General features: G+C 37.3%; 6 protein-coding genes across 7 annotated transcripts; 3 read left to right on the top strand and 3 right to left on the bottom strand.

Annotated features, from left to right (window-relative positions):
* Position 1: 1 nt before the first annotated feature.
* Positions 2-2,790, bottom strand: LOC130694775 (transmembrane protein 135-like). Its single transcript, XM_057517874.1, has 9 exons — positions 2,384-2,790; positions 2,203-2,333; positions 2,013-2,139; positions 1,791-1,945; positions 1,587-1,719; positions 1,314-1,481; positions 395-635; positions 256-322; positions 2-195 (listed from the first exon to the last, which is right to left on the bottom strand). The coding sequence occupies exons 1-9, from the start codon at positions 2,525-2,527 to the stop codon at positions 54-56; spliced, it is 1,308 nt and encodes a 435-aa protein (XP_057373857.1). The 5' UTR covers positions 2,528-2,790; the 3' UTR covers positions 2-53.
* Positions 2,791-2,866: 76 nt separating this feature from the next.
* Positions 2,867-4,641, top strand: LOC130694780 (arginyl-tRNA--protein transferase 1-like). Its single transcript, XM_057517878.2, has 8 exons — positions 2,867-3,047; positions 3,115-3,183; positions 3,264-3,455; positions 3,551-3,789; positions 3,845-3,895; positions 3,964-4,094; positions 4,151-4,397; positions 4,483-4,641. The coding sequence occupies exons 1-8, from the start codon at positions 2,948-2,950 to the stop codon at positions 4,630-4,632; spliced, it is 1,179 nt and encodes a 392-aa protein (XP_057373861.1). The 5' UTR covers positions 2,867-2,947; the 3' UTR covers positions 4,633-4,641.
* Positions 4,642-6,237: 1,596 nt separating this feature from the next.
* LOC130694807 (ribosomal protein S6 kinase 2 beta-like) lies at positions 6,238-11,785 on the bottom strand. The gene is made up of 16 exons (XM_057517917.2): positions 11,630-11,785; positions 11,144-11,248; positions 10,746-10,781; positions 10,391-10,522; positions 9,740-9,821; positions 9,446-9,606; positions 9,253-9,359; positions 9,008-9,185; positions 8,723-8,888; positions 8,499-8,648; positions 8,276-8,430; positions 7,941-8,069; positions 7,794-7,883; positions 7,449-7,723; positions 7,160-7,368; positions 6,238-7,086 (listed from the first exon to the last, which is right to left on the bottom strand). The coding sequence occupies exons 2-16, from the start codon at positions 11,201-11,203 to the stop codon at positions 6,788-6,790; spliced, it is 2,229 nt and encodes a 742-aa protein (XP_057373900.1). The 5' UTR covers positions 11,204-11,248; positions 11,630-11,785; the 3' UTR covers positions 6,238-6,787.
* Positions 11,786-12,358: 573 nt separating this feature from the next.
* On the top strand, positions 12,359-13,918 carry LOC130694811 (GTPase HRas). Its single transcript, XM_057517921.2, has 7 exons — positions 12,359-12,740; positions 12,809-12,857; positions 12,920-12,948; positions 13,027-13,111; positions 13,185-13,327; positions 13,389-13,549; positions 13,654-13,918. Exons 1-7 carry the CDS (start codon positions 12,710-12,712, stop codon positions 13,726-13,728), a joined length of 573 nt encoding a protein of 190 aa, XP_057373904.1. The 5' UTR covers positions 12,359-12,709; the 3' UTR covers positions 13,729-13,918.
* A 290-nt stretch (positions 13,919-14,208) lies between these two features.
* On the bottom strand, positions 14,209-18,896 carry LOC130694753 (mutS protein homolog 5-like). Its single transcript, XM_057517833.2, has 19 exons — positions 18,526-18,896; positions 18,300-18,463; positions 18,168-18,236; positions 17,932-18,072; positions 17,698-17,863; positions 17,470-17,585; positions 17,185-17,416; positions 16,876-16,936; positions 16,664-16,802; positions 16,527-16,601; positions 16,270-16,462; positions 16,006-16,205; positions 15,880-15,925; positions 15,654-15,792; positions 15,361-15,589; positions 15,125-15,277; positions 14,693-15,055; positions 14,452-14,633; positions 14,209-14,317 (listed from the first exon to the last, which is right to left on the bottom strand). Exons 2-19 carry the CDS (start codon positions 18,444-18,446, stop codon positions 14,314-14,316), a joined length of 2,655 nt encoding a protein of 884 aa, XP_057373816.1. The 5' UTR covers positions 18,447-18,463; positions 18,526-18,896; the 3' UTR covers positions 14,209-14,313.
* Positions 18,897-19,472: 576 nt separating this feature from the next.
* Positions 19,473-24,127, top strand: LOC130694757 (nuclear RNA export factor 1-like). 2 transcript variants are annotated; one of them, XM_057517839.2, is made up of 14 exons: positions 19,473-19,626; positions 19,690-19,819; positions 19,930-20,104; positions 20,174-20,264; positions 20,330-20,413; positions 20,469-20,573; positions 20,630-20,771; positions 20,836-21,139; positions 22,736-22,772; positions 22,836-23,083; positions 23,174-23,342; positions 23,427-23,610; positions 23,694-23,853; positions 23,936-24,127. In XM_057517839.2, exons 2-14 carry the CDS (start codon positions 19,726-19,728, stop codon positions 24,033-24,035), a joined length of 1,893 nt encoding a protein of 630 aa, XP_057373822.1. In that variant the 5' UTR covers positions 19,473-19,626; positions 19,690-19,725; the 3' UTR covers positions 24,036-24,127. The 2 variants fall into 2 exon arrangements, with proteins under 2 accessions (XP_057373822.1, XP_059350831.1); XM_059494848.1 differs by lacking the exon at positions 19,473-19,626 and having other exon boundaries at positions 19,676-19,819.
* Positions 24,128-24,646: the final 519 nt, after the last annotated feature.

Genomic DNA, 24,646 nt, shown 5'->3' with positions numbered 1-24,646 from the left:
GTTTGTCCTTTAAACTATATTTAGTTACAACTGTCTTTGGTTGAAAGAAAAACTTAGTGTTCACCGCGTCCTTGGAGCCATAGCTTAAACTGATCACTAAGATAATTGGTTTCGTAAACTGGAGTGAAATTTGGCAACATTTTTGAACTTTGCAGTCCCATAATGTCTAGAGTTTTTCTGTTCAATTCCGAAATCCTGTAATTATTAAAAAATGATGAACGATAACAATCTGGATGAAGGAACTGTGCGAAATACTTTCTGCCAGTTATTCTCATCAGAAATTTCCAATAGGCAGGTTTCAAATTATGCGGTTCCATCACGGCTAAAGAATCAATAAAAAATTATTAACGCTTATAACCTAAAACTTCTCTTTGCTTTAAGCACTTCTAGCTACCTGCATGAAACAAGATGGAAGTTGATAAACTGTACAAAATCGAAGTGAAACCTGGCACTTTTATCAAATATCCTGCCTCGACTCCTTCATAATATAGGACTTCAAGAGTCTTCCAGGTAAGGTAAAGGATAAGGGTTAAATTTTTGTAAAAGCCAATGCTTATTCCAGCAAACAGACCGGCTAAAACAGCATGATTTTTTCCATTTGAGCCCCGAATCCATCGAAGAGCACAATAAACAGCCTAGAAACGTGTACATACATATTTATACATATAAACTGCAACAAAATCATATTATTAGTTGCCTAATAAAGCACGGCTAAATAGTTGAGCGCATGGAGGAGGACCGTATAAAGTAACCTCAAAACATGACCAAAAATGTTTCCCCCCTACGTGGTCGCAAAAATTTCTTTACCGAAGAGACTATACCTCGGAAATAATGCAATCCAATATGTGCTGGTACGGAAGAAGCAAATTATTTGGCAATTTAAAGTAAATATTAATATTCTCACAACAAATTCATACTAAGTTGCAGAGGATTTCCAGTTGAGACGGCTCCATTCTGCGATTTCAAATATAAAGCTATTATTAAAAGTCTGCTTACAACTGCTAATTTTTTTTTGTTGCCCTCCCTTTTGACAAAGCCATTATATCCCATATCTGGGATCATATTAGGAAGAAAGGGGCAAAGATTAGATTTTTTTTTTTTTGTAACTTGAAAATGCAAAACTAGGGTAATAGATGATGTTGACAGGATAGCTCTTTTACTTAAAAAACGGTTCGATTTAACTCTCCCTCCTCCGTCCAAAAATGGGGAGGGTGTAGCGTAACGTCATCACCTTTCTTACAATAATAGAGGTGCCGATTCAGAAGCAGTTGTTACTACTAAACAAGAAGAACCATACAAAGAGAAACACTTACTTGATACGCCGTAGCCAATGATGCAAGAAATGCTCCAAAGCGTACATGCTTCATCCCTCTCAACAATACCAACAAGTTTGATGGTTTCCTCAGAAGAAGTGGAAAAGATAAAAGCAATGACCCACAGGCATGAAGACCCCAGCCACATAAAAATCTCTTGACTAGAATCTAAACAGGAAAAAGAAGAATCACATCCATTATTAATGTTAGTGTTTTCATGTTCATATTTTCCATGGCATAAATGGGCTGCCAAAGAATGCATAAAAATATTACTTGAAAACAATTTTGAATACAGCCGTTGGAGTGTGGACATAACACATGTCTTTTATTCCATATACGTTTCCCGTTTTTTTTCCCTGCTGGTATATTTGATGATGGTCTCAATTCTCCATCACCGACTAGAGCCCTAGGGCATAATTGAGACAATTTTTAAGATTGATCGAGACGTTGAATGCATGAAAAAAGGCATTCATATACCTTATCAATTTAAATAGGAAATTAGAATGGTCCTGTGTAGTTTGAAACCACCTAAAAAGGCATGCCAATGTGACTGAAAACAAGACAATATCTCCATGGGGAATAGGTTTCAAGAAGCCTCTGTCTACTAATTGATTGTATATTGTTTCAGAAGCCTACAAAAAAAAAAGATGTTAAGTCAAATTTGGTATTCCTAGTTTTTTCCAAAATGCATGAACTAACCACATTGGTGACATAAACTGCCAAGGCAGGTCTTCGTGTTGGTCGCTCAACTAATATTGCTATTATGTTAGCCAGGACTGAAGGAAAAAATCCACTGCTTAACACTCGAAACTTGCCACATAGTTTCCTGCACCAAAAAGAAAATCAAATATATTAAATATAGGTATGTAATTCACAACTTTTAAAGTACCTGAAGATACAAAAGGCACTGATAAAACAAAATCCATTACAGCCCAGGAAAAATGATGACTGCAATATGCTTGAAACAATCCTTTTCACTTGTCCAATATCAGGTAGTTTTCCACTCAAAAGTGCAGACAGCTGTAAAAGATACTATGAAGGTGATCAGCTGAATATAAAAAGAAACATACCAGGTAAACTGATGAGTAAATTTTTATTCCCTCTTCAAAACACGATAGGCCAACTCCAGCTGCTGCACTTGGGCAGAAAGGGGTCCACGTGTGACCAACTTCATAGCAAGAAAAGGGTGAATATTCTTTGCTAAATACAGCCATTTCAGGCAACCAGACTTAAAATTTACAACTTAAATCGAGCACGACAAATCCGTGTATCTACCTATCCTATGACTATTATCATCCAAAGATTTGAAATTATCATTTGAATTGGTGGACTGGTAAGATAATGCAACAAAAGTAAATACATAAACAAATTACAGATACAGTAATATACAATTTTCAATAGTTGGATCGAAAACACCGATCAGTCCGGCCACATTGTAAACAAAGATAATAAAAAAGTAAAAAAAAATACAAAAAGCAAACAAAAGATTGAAAAGGCATACCTCTAGTGAGAAAATCCCGAAACACGGAACGTGTGTATCAACAAAACGTCTTTAAACACATCTGCTGCAGACGGCAACACATATATGGAAGTGTTGACATTTATAAACAACAGAGTTCAGTGGAAAAACGATAATGAATAATAAGGCAAATTTGTCTATTGTTGAATATTTTGGAAGTGACAAGGGGCACAAATGTGGTTATTGCAAAGGCTCCAAGTCAAATCTTAGTCATGGTAAAAAGGAAACTGTAGAATGGTAAATATTAATGCAACTGAATTTTTCACATCCATTTTGTTAAAGGAATGTGGGCTCATACCATGAATGTTGTAGACTATGAAAATCTTATTAATCGTGGTTGGAGAAGGAGTGGTAATACAGATTTAATACTGTTGATTGTTAACAGTGAATTTAAAGTATGGTTGAAATACCATTTCACACCATATTTTTAGGGCATTATTGCTATAAACCTATAATGAAATTGACATGTTGCCCACAGTATACCATACGCTGCAATGCCAACAATTTTCAAATGAGTCATTCTCACAAAAAAATTTTGAAAAAGATGCGGAATTTTCTTTCAAAAGATGCCAATTCAGCATTTGCAACAGATTCTTCTTCTAAAGCTCCCATAGGAACACCAGGTAATAATGCACATTTGAAAGGAAGCAGGTGTTTTGCACTTTTTGCCACATTTCTAAACAAAGCTGATAAAGACTGTATTCCTTCTGCATTGTAGGTTCAGTTGGAACCAGGACTCTTCCAAAGACTTTGGAAGACTACTTAGAAGAAGAACATCATAATCCTTTTAAAAAGTTAGAAATTAAACTTGTAGATCCAACTTCTTCTGAATTTAAGAAAACCCTGTCATCAGCTTACAAATTGTATGTAAAGTATCAAGTTCATGTCCACGATGATAAAGTGGAGGATTTATCTATTGAGCAATTTAAGCGCTTCTTGGTGAAGTCACCCTTACAGGTATTTTTATGTCATAGGATCTTGCTTGTAAAATATTTATATTCGGTCTTATTAGAAATCCTCCACAAAAAATGGGCCTTATACTGGATATGGTAGCTTCCATCAGGTTTCCCTCATTGTTATTGTACACTACATGGATATTAATTTGTGATTATTTTTTTAAATCCTATTAAGCAATACTGGATAGATGGCAATTTGGTGGCCGTCGGAGTGGTAGATATTCTCCCAACATGTTTGTCATCCGTGTACTTTTTTTATGATCCAGATTATAACCACCTTTCATTGGGGACGTACGGATCTTTGAGGTGCGCCTTTGTCATGGTATCGCGTAACCGATTAGTTTAATTCCATTTCATTACAGAGAAATAGCATTCAGTCGGCAACTAGGTCTTAGTGACCCAAATTTCTGTTGGTATTACCTGGGTTTCTATATCCATTCCTGCCCTAAGATGGTCTATAAGGGCCAATACAAACCATCCTTTCTCTTGTGTCCTGAAACCTACACGTTTCAACCATTCGAAGAAGCTGTAATTAAGCTTAATCGCAACAAGTATTCAGTTTTATGGGAGAAGACTAGCGATGTGTACGAAGACGAGTCAGTATCAAAGGTGACTTCATTACTTCCAGAATCAAATCTTTTCTATACTATGCAAATATGCAAGAGCCAAATTTTCAAATACTTTTTTTTCTTAGGTTGGAATTCTTTACCGACGACAAGCTACGACGTTTGACGTGTATAGTTCATGCCAAAAGGTGGAAGAAGAAGAGGTAAAAGAAGTTGAAGAGTATGCAATGCTTGTCGGAAGAAGTTCTTCAAACCGAATGCTTTTATATCGCTCATAAAATACACGACCCGTTGGCCATCCTAACAAATTGGTATCAAGTAGAGTATCGCTACGTCATAGAAATAGTTGTTTTACCAAGTAAGCTTACCAATCAGCATAACAGCATGGTCTACATAATTTTGTTTCAACTTTCACCTGACCTTTGAGAGAACTATCATTTCATGATAACTGTATGACAATAAACATACTTCAGATTTAAATGAAACAATCATTAATATGCGGAAACCTTCAGTAGCTTATTTATTACAGATGTCTTTCTTATGCAGCAGGTTGTTATGCACTCAGGTCATTTAAGATTGTTGACTTTTCCCTGTATTGCTCTCTGGTCTTCCAGTGTTATGTTCTTAACTTAAAAAAGAAAAAAAAATACAAGAATTGCTTGGCATTGGTATTTATAAAAAAAAAAATTACTGAGGATTCCTAGGATTGGGGTTGTAGCCAATTCTCTCATATATCATTTCTCTATTGGGCTTAAAATTTGATGTAATGGAATCATCATGTCTTCCTAGGGCACTTGAGTTATTTGCATGATCCATTCCGGTTTTTTTCTTCTCCTGAAACTTCTTTACAAGTTCATATTCTTGCAAGTCTTCCATCCTGAGTTCTGCTCTTGTAAGGAGCCTCCGAGCCATGGAGCTGAGTATCTCTAGAACTTGAGACTATTAGGGAAGAACACAAATACTGCCAAGAGAATGTACAATGATGGGCTTAGTGTAATTCTTATGATTCACTGGCTGTTCTATCTATTATGTTAACATACCTTACCTCTTTATTTTAAACGTAAAATAAATAAAAACCCGTGTACCACTTAACTAACTCAAAATCACAATTACAGAGAAACTTTTGTTTTAAACGTTTGATCCATAAGTCAAGTGGTTAACTTATTTCTAATTTGATCCAGTATGTTATGATGGTACTCCTCAGTCCGGTAATGAGAGTTGCCAAGTTGCCAAGAAAGTGGATTTGTCATCTGAAAGAGCGGGGTTTTTACTTTCAACTTACGGTATGACAATGTTGCTAATGTTGGTCGCCAATTCTAATATCGTTGCTCTATTCCTTAAAAAAAAAGAAATACCTACAAAGAAAAATTCGAAATACGAAAACTATTCTTTAATTTTCACGTGAAAGCTTAAATTACTGCTTTATCCTTATTCTTTATTTTCTCTCAAACGGGAAAATTCAAATGTAACATAATGGAATTCGAACAATAACCAAATTTAGGGTAGAAATAGAATTAGAAATCGAGAGTAAAATAAAGGTAGTGAAAAATAGTGTGAGCTGCGCTTTTTCCTGTGTTATACCAAAGTTTAAATCGGTTTACTTACGGGAGAAATTGGATGACCTGAATCTCGGACGATCGAATAGACTTGATCTAGTAAAACCCGTACCAAATACCGAAATGATTCAATGGATCTTGGACGATCAGTAAATCCTAGTGAAGCTGGACATGGCAGCAATGCTTACTTTAGTTATACCGACATAGAACCACCAACCCTACAGTTATAGAATAGATATTCCATAACTCTGTTTTGTGGGTTCATCGGCCGATTGGTTTGTTTGCGTCGACAAATCAGTTAAGCTTGTACACCTAAATTAACTTTCGAATCAGAACTGTGTATTCTTTCATATACAAACCTGAGGCCGTTGCAAAGGAAGAATTTAAAAAAATTGTTGCAGAAGGGCAACGTTTCAAAGCACCATACTAACCATGTTGGACCTCATGAAGGAGAAAACATTTTTGGACTTTCAATCACGTAAATGAGGGTGTCTTTAACATTACGATAAACAAGAAAAGCTGGGAACTCGACCAAAAAATTAGCCAATAGAAAAAATACATTATTTTCAATGACAAAAGACCGTCTTTTGGCACAGCACACTTCTAATCCTCGCACCCTAAAATAAGTGTGTTCAACTAAATCAAAATGTGATGGCATTTGTAGATGAACATTTGAACAGCAAATGAAAAATGAAAAAAAAAAAAATAATTATAATGAAAAAAATAATAACCGCAAAAAACATCGAACATATAAAAACCTAACACGGCGCAAACATTTTGTGTGAAAAGCAAACTCTCCTGCAGTAACAAACACTGGAATGACAACGGTTATCCATTCAAATTTGTTGGTTGAAACGAACCGAGTTCTTTTGCTAGCCTATATATCAGTAGTCGTTTTAGGACGCGATTTACGTCGTCGCATGGCCAGTTGTGAATTTTGAACCGGTGCTAAGTGTGGAGCTAAAGGCGACGAACTGATAGCACGGTATGTTGCGGCTACGGCCCCTTTCACTAGACGTGCATCCTGCATGGCTAACTGATTCTCTGGGAGAGAGTGGCGCTGTTGAATCCATGGATGAGCTATTACTTGAGCTGTCGTTAGACGTTTGGCTGGATCTAGATCGAGCATCTTACGGACGAGGTCTTTGGCTGGAGAGGATACGTGATTCCAATTACCTGCGCATTTACCATCGTCAAACAGCAACCAATATAACCAAGAACAAAGATTTTGTAATGTAATCAGACTTGCCTGAAACAAGATCGTAGTTAGCTTCTCCGATTCGATGCAATATGGCTTCGGCAGAATCAGACGGTCCTGTAGCGAAAGGAGTGTGACCAGCAAGCATGGTATACAGTAAAACACCTAGACTCCAAACATCACATGCTTTGTCGTAGCCTTGCCTCTTCAGTACCTCTGGCGCTACAAAATTTGCTGTATAGCAGGGTGTCATCAATAATCTACGTTTTTTTTTGGTCATAGAAATAGAATTATTTTACTGTATTTTTTACTGGATAGCGCCAGAAGACAATAATTTTACCCATTTTCTGCACGTAGTTGTTTGGCAAAGCCGAAGTCACATATTCGCAGCGAGTCAGGATGGGCTTCAGTAGTTGCGTATAATATGTTCGATGGTTTAAGGTCCCGATGAACAACGCCATTCTTGTGAAGATGCTGAACAGCAGACGTAACCACAAACATTGTAATACTGGCTTCACGCTCACTAAAATTCTTCTGACGGAGAATTCTATCGAGCAACTCCCCACCTCGCATCAGCTCCATTACCAAGTAAACGTATCGTTCGTCTTCATAGATCTAAACAATGTATGATTTTATTGAAATCGTTGTAAAACTTGTCATTAAAAAAAAAATAGTATTTACGTACATCACGCAGCGTAACTATATTTTGGTGACCTCCGTAACGGAAAAGGATTTCTACTTCTTCCTGGCAGTCACGCTTTGATTTGTCGATAATCTAAACGATATTATTAGATATTAAATAGATCGTTTAATTATAATTTGAAATGCTGACCTTAACAGCGAATTCCACACGAGTGGCTCTGTGTAAGCATTTTTTGCAGACTGAGTAACTACCAGTCCCAATCTCCTCAAGAATTTCGTAATCCTCAGCAATAGAATTGAGTTTGGCAGCATAGAAATTCTACGTAAAAACAAAAACAAAACAATAACAGTCGTAATTACAAAAAAAAAAAAAAAAAATGAGTAAAATTTTAATAGAGGAAGTTAGTTTACAGGAGAATTCGGTTACTATAGTTTCCAGTAAACTATTGAATAGCTAGTAAAATGGCATACGACAATAGTTATGATAGGAAACTACAACACTGAAAAACTTGTGATAGCACTCACTTTGGCTAATAGAGCATCGACCATTCTTCCAGAGACGACACAACTGGGAGCGGTAATATTGCCGTTGCCTTCCTCTGGAATTAGGAGAGGATTGACAAAACTAAAACCACGAAAAAGTTCATGAGCCGTGGCACTGGGTGGGATTTCTGGAGAATCTAAACAATGAGACAAACAAGTAAACAATGATTACATAGACTTCAACCTTAACTGATGCGTCCAATACCCTTTGGTGTTTTGGATGTGTATTCTGTATCAAAATAGAACGCATCATCCACTCGGCTCACTGCCGGTTTGTATGGTGGCTCGATTTCCTTCTTCAACAGCTTGTCCCAATCAATGGTAGAGAAAAACTGATGCTGCTTGATTTCATCAACTTGGAGGACCATTATTAAATATAGAATAAAAGCATTACATTAAGATAGAATTTTGTTAGTGTTTTCAGAATACCTGAACTCAATCGATTATCCGGATTACGCTTGAATAGTGCACGGAGCAAACACTGAGCTTCTACAGACAGAAAGCCCGGCATGCCAAGTTTAGCTCGAAGTATCTGCGTCATTGTTTCCTTCCGATTACTGGCTTGAAAAGGCAGTGTTCCAGTCAGCATTTCATACTACTCAAATTAAATGTGTTGGATTAAACATTGAAAGCAATTTGATTTTTAGACCGGCTCATAACCACATTGTCCTAGATAGGTAGAACCGAAAATGTGAGCGTTAGCTTCTACCATACCATCAGAACTCCATAAGACCACCAGTCGGCGGCGAATGAATGTCCTTTGCGCGATACTACTTCAGGGGCCATGTACTCTACCGTGCCACAAAACGAATAAGCTTTCTTCTCATCCAGGGCTTCTTTACTCAAGCCAAAATCAGTTAAGGATATGTGGCCATCGGCATCTAATAAAATACTTTGACGAACAGTAAGTTAATAATACAGTCAAATAGAAATCAGAAAACAAGAATAATGCAACTAACTTTTCTGGTTTTAGATCGCGGTACATTATACCCAAGTTATGAAGATGTCCCAAAGCCAAAGCCAACTCGGCCAGGTAGAATTTAACGTCTTCTTCTGTAAACATTACCTTCAATCCAAAGTAAAAACGCCAAATCCCATTAACGAAAAACGATTACGGGGTCACATAAAAAGATATTTTTTTATTAACATTACCTCCTTGGAAAGCCGATGAAAAAGATCGCCTCCGCGAAGAAAGTTAAGAATAAGATACAGTTTTCCCTCCGTTTGGAATGCGTAGTGCAGCTTAACGACAAAGGGGTGGCGAACATCGGCAAGGATATTGCGCTCCATTTTTGTTCTAACGCGGTCTCGAACTGAAGACAAAAACGACAAAAAATAAATTGCAACATGATAGTATAGAAACATTAGCAGTCATTCCGTTAATTAATATCGGCAATTATATGGGAGTGAAGGCAAACATGAGTGAAAAAATATATATATTCATACCTTTTAACGTAGCTTTTTTTAATACTTTCATAGCATAGAGTGTGTTTGCATCTCTTCCGACAATTTTACGAACAAGAAAAACCTTAAAAAAAAAAAAAAAAAATGGCAAATAGCATTTTATTTTTGTAAATATTAAATTAAATAGATAAACACAGATAGTATCGTGATGAACTAATCCTGGGAGAAACAAACTTTCTCCCGATTCGATAGAATGAGAACGTGTTAAACTCTTTTTAAATTCAACCTTCATAATGAGAGGGCAACAGTTTTCTTTCGTACAAGGGAAACAAATGAATAAAAAATCTTTTTAAAAAACTGTTAGTGGTAAACGTTAAAGTAATCCCACCCCTTCTCGATTCCTTATGAAAACAAATGCTAATGGCTATAAATGGCTAGTTGAAAAATTTCCATTGGAAAGATATTACGATAACGACAACCCGTGTTTACTAACCTGAATAGGGAAGCAACCTGAATAAACACAATCGATCTGCTACAATAAAAAAATAGTTCGCCTAAAGGCTTTTCGCTGTCTAATAACAAATACCTGACTAACTTAATGTTGGAATGCGAATCCTTGGCGGGGTAACAACCCATTACAAAGAAGGTGAAATAAATATATATATTGACTGCACTATTAGATATGGATCTCACCTTTCCAAAGGACCCTTGTCCTAGAACTTTTAGTAGTTCGAAATGCGAGGCTTCCGCTTTGTCGTATCCATCTCTAGTCACATCGGTCAGTTCAATTTCGCGGTCTACTTCATTGCAGTGTTGATGGTTTGTCTACGATAAAACGATAGCGGTTATCTGATATCGCGATACACACATTTGTTTTGAGCAAAAGTTTGATAAAACCTAAGTTAAATTTAAATTTTTCGTTCGTTTTGTTTATAGATTTTTGCCTTATTTTCCTAAATCCTTGCAGTTTACTAGCAAAGGTATTTACCTTTGCTCGTAAACCCGTAAAGGGAATTTTAGAATTATGGAACAGGTTAGCTATACTTACTTCGACATCATCAACCAGCATTTCTTCTGTAGTGTTCTAAAGTAAAATAAAAAGGTAATCAGTGAAAAAGGCAAAGAATTGGCATGCAAACTGTATCTAATGCTGCCTAAAATGTATCTATACCTCAAAATCGACAAAAAACTACAAATTCAACAGGTGGAATATATTAAATTATAAGAATCCTCTAGATCATTCCTGAATTGGACAAATTGACATTCAGAGTTGAAAACCTCTTAAATACCTAAACAAATTCATTTACAATAACATGTTAAAAGAAACACTAGGTTACACCAAGACAGAAACTAAGAACTTGAACGATTATGAATATAAATATTTGAGTTATGAAAAAGTTACAAGAACACATACATTAAAACATAAAAAGGGTCAAATCAACTTACCTCAGCCTGTTGCTTGATGTGTACCTTTCGCCAAGGGTCTGCAAACTGTGCCAGAGGCATGGCAGTATCAAATTTTTTCTCACTGTCAAGTGTCTTTAAAGGTAACTGCGGTAAATAAAGAAAACATCCAACTATAACATCCAGATTTATCCAAATGCCAATTTCACCAAATGAAGCCTTGATTTTCAATAACTAATAAGCAGAAACAAGTAATTGAAATACTTGGGTAAAGACTAATAGAGAGCTTCCCAAACAAAATTTGTTCATTTCCACGAAATTAATGCTTGTGTCGACACGTGTTACGATATGCTTTATGTTATGCTATCACTTTGAAACATAGGGAATATCGGCATCGTAGACCAGCCTATTCTTAAAACCTTTAACTAGGGAAATAAATTATCAAATACGATCTGTACGCAGATGAAAGGCAACCAGAACTTCTATTTATAGAATGATTTAAGTGTTATAGCTTTTGGGCTTTCTTACCTTCTCATTCAATCTTTTTCACTGAACTTTTGATTTTCTACCGATTTAATTTGAACTGCGAGTAATAATAAATTCATATAAAAAGTCTATTAGCAGAAGGACAGACTGCAGCCGCCACAACTGTCGGCAATTTAGGTGTGGGCGACTTTTGTCAGTGCGTCATGAACCAGTTTAGTGCAAATGGCGTTAGATGGCCAGTTTGGTCAACAACTTGAACGAGACAATCTACAAGGCCGTAAATTCTAATGATATCTAAAGGTAGAATTGTAGATAACACATGCAATTCGGGATTGGGAAAAAGAAAGACAAGCCAAGGGAAAATTTGTTAAAAATCATCCCACCTGCGAAGCCTAACAAATTGGATTTATCGGTAGTTGCGGGATGTAGAAAAAAAAAAAAAATTAGCTTATAGAAAACGAGAACATTTTAAAAATAATAAATTATAACAACATTAGCGATATTCTTTGTAAATTTAGGGTTCTATTTCGTTATTTTAGCAATGCATATGCTGAAACTAGAAGCTCAACTTATGTAAGTAAGACATTTTTAGATAGATGGCGTTTGCAAGCGGACTGGCCATTTCATCTCGGATCGTAAAAATAACATATACTTATAGAAAATTAGGATATTGTCCGAAGAAAAAAAAAAAATTTTCCCTCGTAACTTTGGTTTACATTAATTGTTATTTAATCACTTTAAAAATCTTCCATGGCTGACGCCTGATTGGCTGTAGAGACCCGTCCTTCTAGATGAAGCAGACCATTGCTTAGCTTGCAGTTGCACCCCCTCCCAAAGAAAAAGAAAAACCATTTTTTGGTACCAAGTTTTGTTTCTTAACGACGCTGACTTCTATCTAGCTAGTTTTTGTTGTCCCAATTGTTCGCCTATTGTCACTTTTTGTGAAGCAAGCATAGTGGGTAAACCCTGATTTATCGTGCCTACCCATGTGGATGATCAACTGTGATCGCCAGTCGGAAAATTCAAGACATTTTTGTGCTTCTAGGCAACTCCCTTCAACCTCATTTGCCAACTGTGTTTATTTTGACTTCTCTTACTTATCAGAGCTCTTGTGTAGCAAGTATGACCGAGTACAAACTTGTCGTCGTTGGTGGTAATGTTTCCTTCATTTATAAAATATGTCTGCACACAATCTGACTTCATTTGAAATTTGATATATAGCTGGAGGTGTAGGCAAAAGTGCATTGACAATTCAGCTTATACAGAATCAGTAAGTGTTATGGTTAAAGTTTGATGCTAATATAGACTGATAATTTTTTTTTTAAATAATAGTTTTGTTGATGAGTATGACCCAACAATAGGTAAGTAATTTAATGATATGCTGGTGTGATAACGAAAATACTAATGGATAACCTGTTTTTTTATATTTGTAATTGTAGAAGATTCATATAGGAAGCAAGTTGTAATTGATGGAGAAACATGCTTATTGGATATCCTTGATACAGCTGGCCAAGAAGAATATAGGTATTCTATCATAGCTTATAAGCAAAATTATGTTCTTGTGTTAATTTTGTTCTGGTAAAATTTTAATTTTCAGTGCCATGAGAGATCAGTATATGAGAACAGGAGAAGGCTTCCTACTTGTATTTGCTGTTAATAATGCTAAATCGTTTGAAGACATAAGTGCATACAGGGAGCAGATCAAGAGAGTCAAAGATGCAGAAGAAGTTCCCATGGTTTGTAAGTAGCTAAAAGAATTTTTTATCAGCATCATTTCATTTCCTAAAATATGCCTTCATAGTGGTTGGCAATAAGTGTGATTTGCCAACTCGTGCTGTTGACATGGCATTGGCCCGGGAAGCAGCAAAAAATTATGGAATACCCTTTGTAGAAACATCTGCCAAGACACGAATGGGTGTTGATGATGCCTTTTATACTTTAGTAAGAGAGATACGCAAAGATGTAAGTAATGGGCTTTATTTATTAAAAATTATAATTAGGCTCACCTGGAAGAAGTAAAAACAATTTATTTGTAAGAAATTAATCAAGCCCTATCAATTTTCTAGAAGGAGCGTCGAGGACGGGACAAGCAGAAAAAGCCTGGCGGTAAACTCCGCCCTCTTAAATGTCATATTCTGTAACGTTGACTAGAAAGGTAGAGGTACCATTGTTTAAAAAATTGTACACACACAACTTCTAGGTGTGTTTTCTGATTGTCAAGCTATTAACGCCATAGAATATGGCAGAATGCAGTTGGATTTGTGCTGGAACGTATTCTGCCATTGAGTTTCCTGCTTGTAGCTAAGCAGAGGGTACTAAACAGGCGGTCAAGCCTTCTGCATGATCGAATGGCTTATTTCGGGGAGGGGGGCCATATTTTCTTGTTCACAAGGGTAATGGTAATTAGAACGCGAATATAAGATGTATTTGTCAATTTTCATGCGTAGTGTGTGCGTAAGTGTGTTGCTTGTGTCATTTTACTTGTTTGTAATATTTGGTACGTTCACAAGTTTTATCAATCACGGATTCTTAATGATGTAGCAATTCTTACTGCCCTCTTTGCCGTGGACTGCAATTGAACTGGCATATCACGGACTTGAATTTGGACGTTTTCAGAAAACTTCATTTTCGAACATTATTTTTAAATGGTCTCGCGCTAGACGCGTAATAGCGAATACACTTTCATGATCGTCTATTTGGAATCCATGTAAGAACTGATGGGCATCCTACCTAAGTAAGAAACTATTTGTTAGCAAAATATAAGTTTTTTACTAGAGGAGCCTGCACAATTGTTGTTTTGTTTTACTTTGCTTGTTTGTTTATTTATTTTTGAATTCAATTTAAACACGCAAAATAATAATTACTGCGAATGGGAACCCCAGCGACCAAGAATGCTTCGTCTTGTAAATTGTTTTAATGCCTCAATATTCCAAGGGTCAGTCATGAAGAATAATTCAGCGCTCTTGCGTAAACTGGTGCATTTGACTTCGTTCCATATTACGCGGTTAGGCAACAAACTGCCAACATTATCAACTTCTTTTAGTACCTAAAAAGATTTTTGTCGTGTACTCGACTGATTTCACGAAACGTATCGAATGCTAATACTTCTTGAGCCCTTTTAATGACGAAATCAGGTAATCCAGAAGCGTACGCCACGCTCAATGGGAAACTATTTGTGCACAAATCTTCAGTAAGCTCATACAGAAAAACAAGTTGTTCCTCATCCAGGAAGTACCCCATGGACATGAAACGAGTTTTTCGTAAGGCATTTGTATGTCGTGACAAGTGTTGGACAGCACTATGCAAGTGTGTTGCAACAAGTAGAAGGGGACTCCTTTCTTCTTGTTTCATCCAATATTCCATACAGGAAATGAATAACGCGGAACCATCCACGTGAGAAGACCCTATGCCAAATTCATCCAAAATTATCAAAGAATGACTTGTCGCGGTCCTGCAGGCCATGGACATCTGTAGCAAAGAAAAAAGAAATCTTGTGAACCGTTTACCACCAAAGCAATTTACATCCTTGGTATATACCATAGAAAGCTCAACACCGAAGTATGACAGCGATGTGGCAATCGTTTCTGGAGCATGACAGACAACGAAGATATGTTTCATGGGTGTTAACAAAGCACGTTGAGCTGGTACAAAGCATCCAATTTGAGCCAAATAAACAATTAATGCAGTTTGCTAAGAGAAAAACGTTTTAAATGGATCAAATTAATAAAAATAAAAAGAAAGGAAAAAACTTAAGTTTAACTAGGTTCTGTTACCTTTAAAAAAACTGATTTGCCGCTAGAGTTAGGACCCGAAATAATATTTATGCGTTTGGCATCTTCGCCCTCTCCACCGAGATATGTCGAATTGGGATTGAATCGATCCGCCACAAGCTGCAATAAAATATGTCTTCCGTTTTCAATGTGGACACATGAATTACTGCTCTCAACAAGCTCTGGCTCAATCATTTCAAATTCTGAACTCAACACTGATAAGCTAAGAAGCCTAAAGAGCCAACCAAAATATTTGGAAAAATAAACTTTTAAGGCATTTCTAAACATCAAAGTACGCGTCTAGATATGCAGCCAGTTCGATTCCTTCAGTCAGTGCGTCGTAATATTGGAGAACAACTTTAGAGGCCGAAAATATTACCGACATTTCGTGTGCTACGATTGCTGCCGCAAAATCTCCGAACATTTCGTCCAGTTCTTTTGCACCAGTTATTCAGTATTATAAAGCGAAACAAACAAAAAATAAATAAAAATAGTCCGTTTTCTGCTTATGTATGTCCTTACCTATACAACGTTGGCTTTTGAAGTAAACATTTTCCTTTGTAAAAAACTAGAATAAACGTTCATTATCAGTTCTATAAGAAATTCGTAAATGTACCCAGTCCCTCAAAAACGAAAAAAAAGTCTTACTTTCAGCTCCAGTCCTGCTATACTAACAGCATCAGCCGTCATAGGCTTACCTTCTGGCAGCCAAGAACGAAGGCACAAACAATGGCCAACATGAGGTAAAAATTCGATTACGCCCTGTTCGACAAATGGGGGTAAATTTTCCATTTCAAGATTAACGGTTTCTGTGTAAATTTGTTGCATGTTGCCATGGTCTCGTTTCACTGCAAAGGGAAAAGAACGAGTGGTTAAACGTTAGAAAATCTAACTAACTATATTCAAAATTACGTTTATCGAGATCCTCATCAACTCCTGAGTTGACAACACACCGTCCCGCGCGTCTCGATTCTTGAAAATTAATTAACCGATGAATGACGTTAACTACATGGTACCATTTACTTGATCGTTCACTTTCTGCTAAATCGCGAAAGAGACGGATTTGTTGTGGAAGAGCCTTGCATTGATCGGCCAAGGCTATCAACTACAAGTATGGATGAAAACTATTTAAAAAGAGCAAAAAACAATCGTCTTCTATATTACTGTACATTTTTAGCAGTTATTTGTAGCCTTTTCCAATCATTCGAAGTTCCTCGCATTGTTGCGATGTTTGAAAGGGGGACCTAAATAAAATATTAAAAACGATTAGGCTATAACGGTAACAGGAAATGCGTGAGCTGCCGACCTTGATATCGGTGACGTTTTTCAAGATGCCAACAAAACTGTGGACTACTTCTATGTTAGACGCTTCCACACAAAACCGTATTACACTGTAACGCTCCCTAAGCGTTTCGATACTGCGCGTGGGGCGCTTGAATAGTTCCCTAATTGAAAAAAAATTTATGAAAGGAAAAATTAAGCGAGAGGTTAAGAGTTATGATTTGTCTAAAACTTTACTTAAGGCACATAGATCCGGGTGTGGAATAACATTTCGAAGCAATTCCAAAAAGACTAAGCCCTTCATTTAAAAACCGAGTTATTTGTGAACTAGAAAATTTTTTAATTTAATGGTAAAAATTTCATTAACAGGATTGCCACAGAAAACTGGAAAACGCTTCCTTTACGTGGAATCCTGATGAAAGTCTCTCAACCTATAATTGGACAGATGATCGAATGGACATAGCGTCCATGTGGAAGGTATATGTCGCACGTCATACGTCACAGGGCAAGAAAATCAGTATGAATGCATTAAAAAAATTTTCAAACCTTCTTTTGCGCTCTGTGAATGTCCTTTCTTGAATGCCGACGGATGTGATTCTTGCGAGAAGATTTTCAAACTAAGAAATGTTGACTGGTCCATCCATAACAAATCATCAACACGGCATGTTCGAATAGAAAGAATTTTCAAGCTCATATTGTCTATGCTTGCTTCGTTCAGGCGGTCAACATCTTGACCTCTCTGCCATTGTTCCAGTACTTTCAGTAACGCACCAGTGGCCTATTTTGTTCATATGTAGTACTACTCTGTTATGAAAATTTTTCGCTGCCTACTTGTAACAAAGCTGGATTGTCAAAGGGAAACAAGCTTTTCAGATGTAACCAGCGCTCCATTTCGGTCATGTCATCTGGCGTAATTCCTAGCCGTAATGCTCGTAACCTACGAGTAGCTGCGTAGAATGCAAGTTAAACCATTATCAGTTCTATGAAACTGACTGCTATAACGGTTGTCTAAAGAAAATTAAAGCAAACGAATTAAAATTTCATGATTATCTGATGTACCAGCTTCGGTGTTGTAGAAAGAACTAGGGACAACATAGAGATGGCATGAATCTTTGTCATTTCTCTTGAATTGTATGGTTGCAGTAGTTTTAGTCCCTGAAAGTTGATAACTCTTTTGCACTTGTTTGGCAGGGCTTCTCTTTAGAAGTTCTGGAGATTCACCTTCCTGTTGCAATATTATAATACTTATTAGTACATCAGTTTATTAAAAAGCTTTAAATGTAAGATCAATACCAATAACTGGAAAATCTTAGCCATTTGCTTTTCTTCCAAATTATGTTTGACAATGAGAGTGTGTGGTTGCAACTGGAAAAATAATCCCTGCAATACAGATGCATCTGAGGAACTTTCCACCACATCTGGAATTACATGGAGCTGTAGAACCATACAAATTTTACATAAGATTGGGTCAAATGTTTTCATGCAATTTTGTTAATTCATGTTTTTAATAGTGCATAAAGAAACCTTACCTCATGGGACTCAATGTCATAATAGGCAGCTCCCAGTTTTCCACACCACCAGGCAATGGAAAGAATCACCTAAAAGTGACCATTCCAATTGCACTAAAACGAAATGACTCTGAAAAAACATAATACTCAAACCTGCTTTTTTTCAGAAGCTGTATCATCATCACAAACACTTGTAGTACAAGGGATATCTGAAAGATAAGATGATGGGAGATCACCAGATGATTCTTTCTGGTCACTTTTCTGTTTGCCATGAAAAATTGGTGTGTCTCCAGTGTTCATTTCCAATTTTTGAATTCCTGTTGTGTTTCATAATATAAATGTTAAATGTAATGGTTTTATAACATCAGTGGGCCAATACCAAATTATTTTTAGAACTGATTGAGAACTATGATTCTAAGTGGGTTACATATATAAGGTCCATTTCATGGAAATCTGATCGTTTAAGCCTCAATTTGTCGTCTTCACGTGTGAACCACAGCTTGAGCCAATAGTAAATTAATCGCACATTGCAGAGGCGAATTGAATTTGGATTTTTAAAATAGAAGATCGACAAGGCTCTATAAAAAAACGAGAAAAATAAGATGAAGTACACAAACTTAATATGAGCTTGAGTTATCACTGCCGGAAAAGTAGTTAACGAAAGCTATTAGCGGTCAAAGCATGGAAGTGAGCACATTTGACCCTACAAATTGCTGTGTCACCAGGAGTTCGCCACTAGGGGTAACGAAGTTGGTCAGGTCTGTCAGCTCGCAATGTGAAACCATGACTAAAGGAGCGCATACGGAGGCGTTTAACAGCGAAGAACAACGTTTGCTATTTGATAAGGGAAAACGGAGGGGGTATTCCAAAGTCGGCAACAGGTGGCAGTTTTGAGCGAAAAAAACAAAACAAAAATAAAACATGGAAACATTGTGAACGAGATGGGTGTTTTCTAAAAGGCGCCATTTCGTACACAGATTCAGGCTTCATAGTTCCCTGTACCCAAAAGCCAAAGCTGTTCTACAACGTTCCTCGGTATATGCTCGTTTAATAACGGGATTGTTCAGTCATCGATTATCTACTGGTTCATGTATCACATTAGCTAATCAATTAACAGAAACTGATGACACCATAACAGTACAAATAGTATTATAAATAGGAATTCTATGCTCTCTTTCTTTGAGCCAGAGTTTGAAAATTTTTACTTGTACAGTACGTGCAGTTGAGGAAGGTTTGGCCGTGTAGGGTGCAGCCTGACTGTCCGAGTAGCCGTGAGAGCTCGCTTTTTTAAAATTGACAATACTGCTGCAGACGAAGTTGCATTGGCAAAGAAAGTTGCTGCTGTAGGGCATACCCTGACTGCATCTTTGGTTTTGTTACGCTACGCAGTTGTTGCACGTTTTTTTCACACTCTTCGTGAAACCTCATTTACTAGCAATCTAGTTGGTTTGTTAGCCTCAGCTATTTACAAAAATTTCTAGTAAGAATCCAGTGTGATGATTGTTATTATTACTTATATTGAGATAATTGCTTTGTCTTACAGTTTGGCTGTTGTCAGCTGAGCTTCACAACTCTAAGAATGCCTAAAGGATTTCATCGAGGAAAACCCAGCAATAGGAGAACCGATAGGTTCATTGAAGATAGTATGGTCCAAAATGAAAAAAATTATTATAGTAAGTTAAATCTAAAAATTTTGTATGAATTATGATTTTGTTTCCCCAACTAAAATATCATCACTGGTTATACTCAGATTAGTGATTTAACAGTCTGTATTTTATTGCAGATCATGATAATCGTGAAGCTTCAGAAAAACAAAAATTGCGCTCGAGTTTCAAGAGTGGTAGAATTGATCGAAATCGTTCCAGACCTGTGGAAAACACTAGATTACAAAGAATTATTGAACAGCAAGATATTGATATGGCGGGAAGTTCATCACATGGAGACTCTCATTCTAGACAGTAACAAAATGATTACTAATTCCAGACTTATTTACATATATGTGTCATGTATGTTTTCCCCTTTGACAGTGCCCCATATTCTAGACCTGGAGGAAGGAAAAGTAACCATACAAGACCACAACAAAGTTCCAGAGGGGGCTCCTCCTGGAGTAAAGTCACGGTCTATAACATTTATCCTACTAGTTTGAGAATAACCCTTAGTAATTCTAACCTTCTGATTAATAGATTCCCCAAGGAAAGAGGTTTGAAAAAGATTTCATCCTCAAAACTTTGCTTAATGCTTCCAAAGTAGCATTCATTCCAATATATGTAATCTGTAAAATTTTTTTCACAAAGTAAAGTTCTTAAATAGTTTTATTATTAGTATCACGTTGAAGGGAACAATGCTGTATTCTACATTGAAGACTCATCTGCAGCTGAGGCGTTATCCACGTTAAACAAGCAAATTACGTTACATGATGGTTTCAAGGTGATAGCCGCATACAAGCAGATTTTAACAATACTAACCATTCTCAATCCTTTCAGTTAATCATTCTAGTAAAGTGGAGTCCAGCACCTAGCCTACCAATCAATGAAGAGTTAAAGGAAAAAATTAAACAAGTTATGAGCCGTCGCTATGATCCCCTTACGAAAACATTGAACCTTACTCAGTTTCATTTGGATGAAGGTTGTTTTTAGATTTGTTGAAAATTTTGGCTATTTGGTGACATTCTTTTTCTCTTATCTTACAGAACTATGCACAGATTATTATACGCCCCTTAGTCGAGAAAATGTCATGCAATCAGTAATGCAAATTATTGGGGAGCATATACCAGACGTCCAGGCTATAGATTTGTCCAATAACAAAATCTATAGTGTGGATCAAATGAAACCGTTACTGACGAAAGCGGCGTGCCTGAAATCTATGAATTTGGGCAGCAACAAGCTTGGCCAAATAACTTCACTTGATCGTTTACAGGGATTGAAATTAGAAGAATTGATTCTTAATCAAAACCCTCTTTGCGATCGTTTCACTGACCAAAGCAGTTATATAAGGTAATGTTATCCAGATTAGTATACGCCGTTTTAGTTCAAGTGACGACGATGAAAGGATTTTATATCCAACCGTGACGCTCTGGAAACTCGTTCGAGTGTTTAGGTGCTTAGAAACATTCGTTCGTGACTGCATTCTGTTATCACCGATGGATTTTGACAGAAGGTCCGATGAACGATGCAAAGCTGTGCTTGTTTGTAAAAAGACAACACATTCCGAAAGTGCAACAGCGTTGAAAGGAGTCTTAACTTGATTTCATTCCCGTAAATCAGATGAAGACCGACTGGCATCTTCGATTTAAAAGTTTACGAATTGAACACCGATTGCTTTGCGCTCGACTATTTTTTTCCCCCTTATCTAAAATGTAGAGTCTGTAACAATGGTTTCTCTTCCACATAAGGTCTTAAACTGATTTTGGTCAAAACTTTAATAGTTGAGAAAGTTCTAGTATTTTATTTTTTTCTCTCTCTAAAATGTTCTCCGTTGTTACTGTCCTAAAAAGCAAATCCTCCCAATTCCCCACTACGTGCAGCAGTCTTCACTCACATTTGTGCAAAAACATGGAAGGATAAGACCGAAGAAGGATGTATCATCACATGGAAAATGATACCATTAGCAAATTAGGCGAGCTACTGTTCGCTTGCCTACTCAACCAGATTCAGCATTGAGTACATCCATCAACATTCTACAAGCACAAGTCTGTGAAGACCGTCGATACATGAAAACGTCTAACGGAAATCCAAGTTGTGGATCATCTTTTGTCTGTTCGACTGAAGCTGCATCAGAACTAATTTGGAATTTTGAAAAAAAAAAAAAGTACCATTATCACCCACTTATTGTGTGCTGAGTCACACCAAATCGGCCCGAAAATTTTGGTGGTTTTTCGCTGCACATGAAGATGCACGTTGAGATACCGAGAAACGGATGGTATGCCGAAGAATCTAGCAAAGTGAATGGATCCACGACCACCAGCCGAAAACATCTCATCAACGTGCTCGACTTTTTCTGTTTGATTTACAACTCATCACGAAAAAAAAAATCAGAAGACTGCTGAATGATGTATTGCAAGAAACTTTCGCCGTATTTCTCGATTGTGCACAAATCCAACACTCCCTCCGCCATCTTCTCTTCCCATTGGTCCAATGTCCGTCAATTATTTATTGTATTTGTCTTTTTTTCAAGTCGTAGTAATAAGCGCTTTCTCCTTATCAAAAATTACGCAGGTTTCATAGCTCCCTTTGATCGCATTGGAATTGTAAATCTAGTCCAAATGTTCAATTGGCTTTTCCAGTTCGTTCTAAATTTTTATGAAGTTACGGTCGAGCTCAATGCAATCGATAATCTTGTTTACTGTTAGGCCATATCAATGTTTCAATCGAACTCATCTTTTCGTCACGCCGCTACACTTCGATTTTGGTCTTGCACGCCATCGGTCATCGGGCACTTCCTTTGAGAAGGGAACGGGGGGGGGGACTTCAAATTGTTTTATAGCAGTGCATGGAACTTTCAACTTTTTGTACATGCTTGCTGATCTGTGTTTTGTTTATTTTTGGGACCCACATTCAACTTTCGTAACGGAATCGTGGCTTGGATTTCAGCGCCGTAAGGAAACGCTTCCCCAAGTTAATGAAATTGGCAAGTTGTGATAAATTTAAAAAAAAAATTGTTTGAGTTGACTAATATTGCGTTTTTCCCCAGGATGGCGTTGCCCTGCCTCCAGTAATTTCCTTTGATATTGGGACAGAGGACGTATCATTGCCACCATCCAGTGGTAGCTGGTTCGTTTCAGACGAGGCACGCCAGATAGTTCTCGTGTTCTTGGAACAATATCTCACCGTGTATGACTCGGATGACCGTCAACCCCTTTTAAATGCATACTATGATTCTGCCACGATGTCAATGACATGTTCTTATCCACCGGGACAGTCAGCAAGTGCATCCGCCAGGTATTTTTAATACGGTCGAGAAAATAAGGACACAATTCCTTATTTAAAATTTTATTTTCCACCCATGTGGTCTAATTAATCTTGAAAAAGGTTGGACGCGTACATGAAAGACAGTCGCAATCTCAAGCGAGTCGACGATGTCCAACGTCGATTTCGGCTGCTTCAACAAGGCAAAGTCGACATAGTTTCCTTTTTATCCAAATTACCCAAGACTTTGCACGACCCGAGTAGTCTAGTGGTGGATGTACCTGTCTCATCGGTATGAAATTTAAACTATATTATTGTGTAGTCCGCTAACTGTCCAGTGAAAGTGAAACGGCTGTGTGTTTTTGTGTTAAACTAGAACCACCTTATTGTGATGTCCGTGACGGGTATTTTCCGTGAGCGAACTGAGAGGCATTCTCATGTACGTTGGTTTCAACGGATATTCGTCATCATTCCAAGTTCTGGTGGGGGATTTTGCATCGTTAATGAGCAAATTCACATTACGTGCGCAACCCCTGAACAAATGAAAGCGTCTTTCAAGGGTTGGTTTTCATATCGTGGAACGCTGCTTTGCGGCACCCTTTGATTACAGCTCTTATTATGTTCTTTTTCCCTACTCCAATAGAACCTAATGTCCCTGCGGCAATTCCGGCTCCATCTTTACCTGCTGCTTTGCCAGTTCCCGAACCACAAACGAGTGCTAGCGTAATAGATCCAGTCCTTCAGCAGCAAATGGTGGCATCGTTTTCCGAGCAATCTGGGATGAATACGACATGGTCGTTAAAGTAAGTTCCATTTTATAATGAATCATGATTGATTGATATCTGAGGCAAGGGAATAATAACACTTCATGTCATTGATTCAAAGGTGTTTGGAGGAAAATGGATGGGTTTTCGATCGGGCCGCCTTTGTTTTCACCGAGCTGAAAGCTGCCAATCAGATCCCACCCGAAGCGTTCATCAAATAGCCTTGATTGTTGAGTAAAAATGTGGACGGAGAAATGTTGTCATTATGTTTCTTATGAAATGTTGGCACTCAATAAAGATGTTGACATATAAAGCGATTTTTAAATCTTTGCTGTTAGCTGCCTTAATCGTGACTTGCCAGGACAATGTCGAGTGTGTTTAAGGATCTACAAAAGCGAAGGCCAGTCTTTAAGGTGCCAGTTGTTTCAATTTCAACGTCATGTTATGTCTGATTTTGTTCAACATTGAAATTGTTTTACGGTGTTGTGGGCTGCAGAGGCGTACGAGCAAACATTACAAAAGGTAAATTCATCCCCCGATTGCATTCTGTTTATTAGCCACAAGTATACAGTATACCGGAAAGGTTGCTACCGGAACTCCAGATGGCCGCTGGCACAGGTAGGGGGAGGGGGCACACACCGTGGGAACGAAATTCTGAATAGTGCTGGCACGTCAAAGCCACTAAAAAAAACATTTCAATATTATTCTTTTAAATTCTAGAACTCGTTTTAAATGGGAGTGTTTGGTAAACCTTGTTGTCATTTTTGGTAAACCCATTTTTGCCAGTTGCCAAATTGGCAAGAATATGAACGCCAGTGGCAATTACTATTAT

Source organism: Daphnia carinata, chromosome 4 (assembly GCF_022539665.2).
Source record: "Daphnia carinata strain CSIRO-1 chromosome 4, CSIRO_AGI_Dcar_HiC_V3, whole genome shotgun sequence".
NCBI classification, from domain to species: domain Eukaryota; kingdom Metazoa; phylum Arthropoda; class Branchiopoda; order Diplostraca; family Daphniidae; genus Daphnia; species Daphnia carinata.
This window is presented reverse-complemented; position numbering and strand designations above follow the sequence as displayed.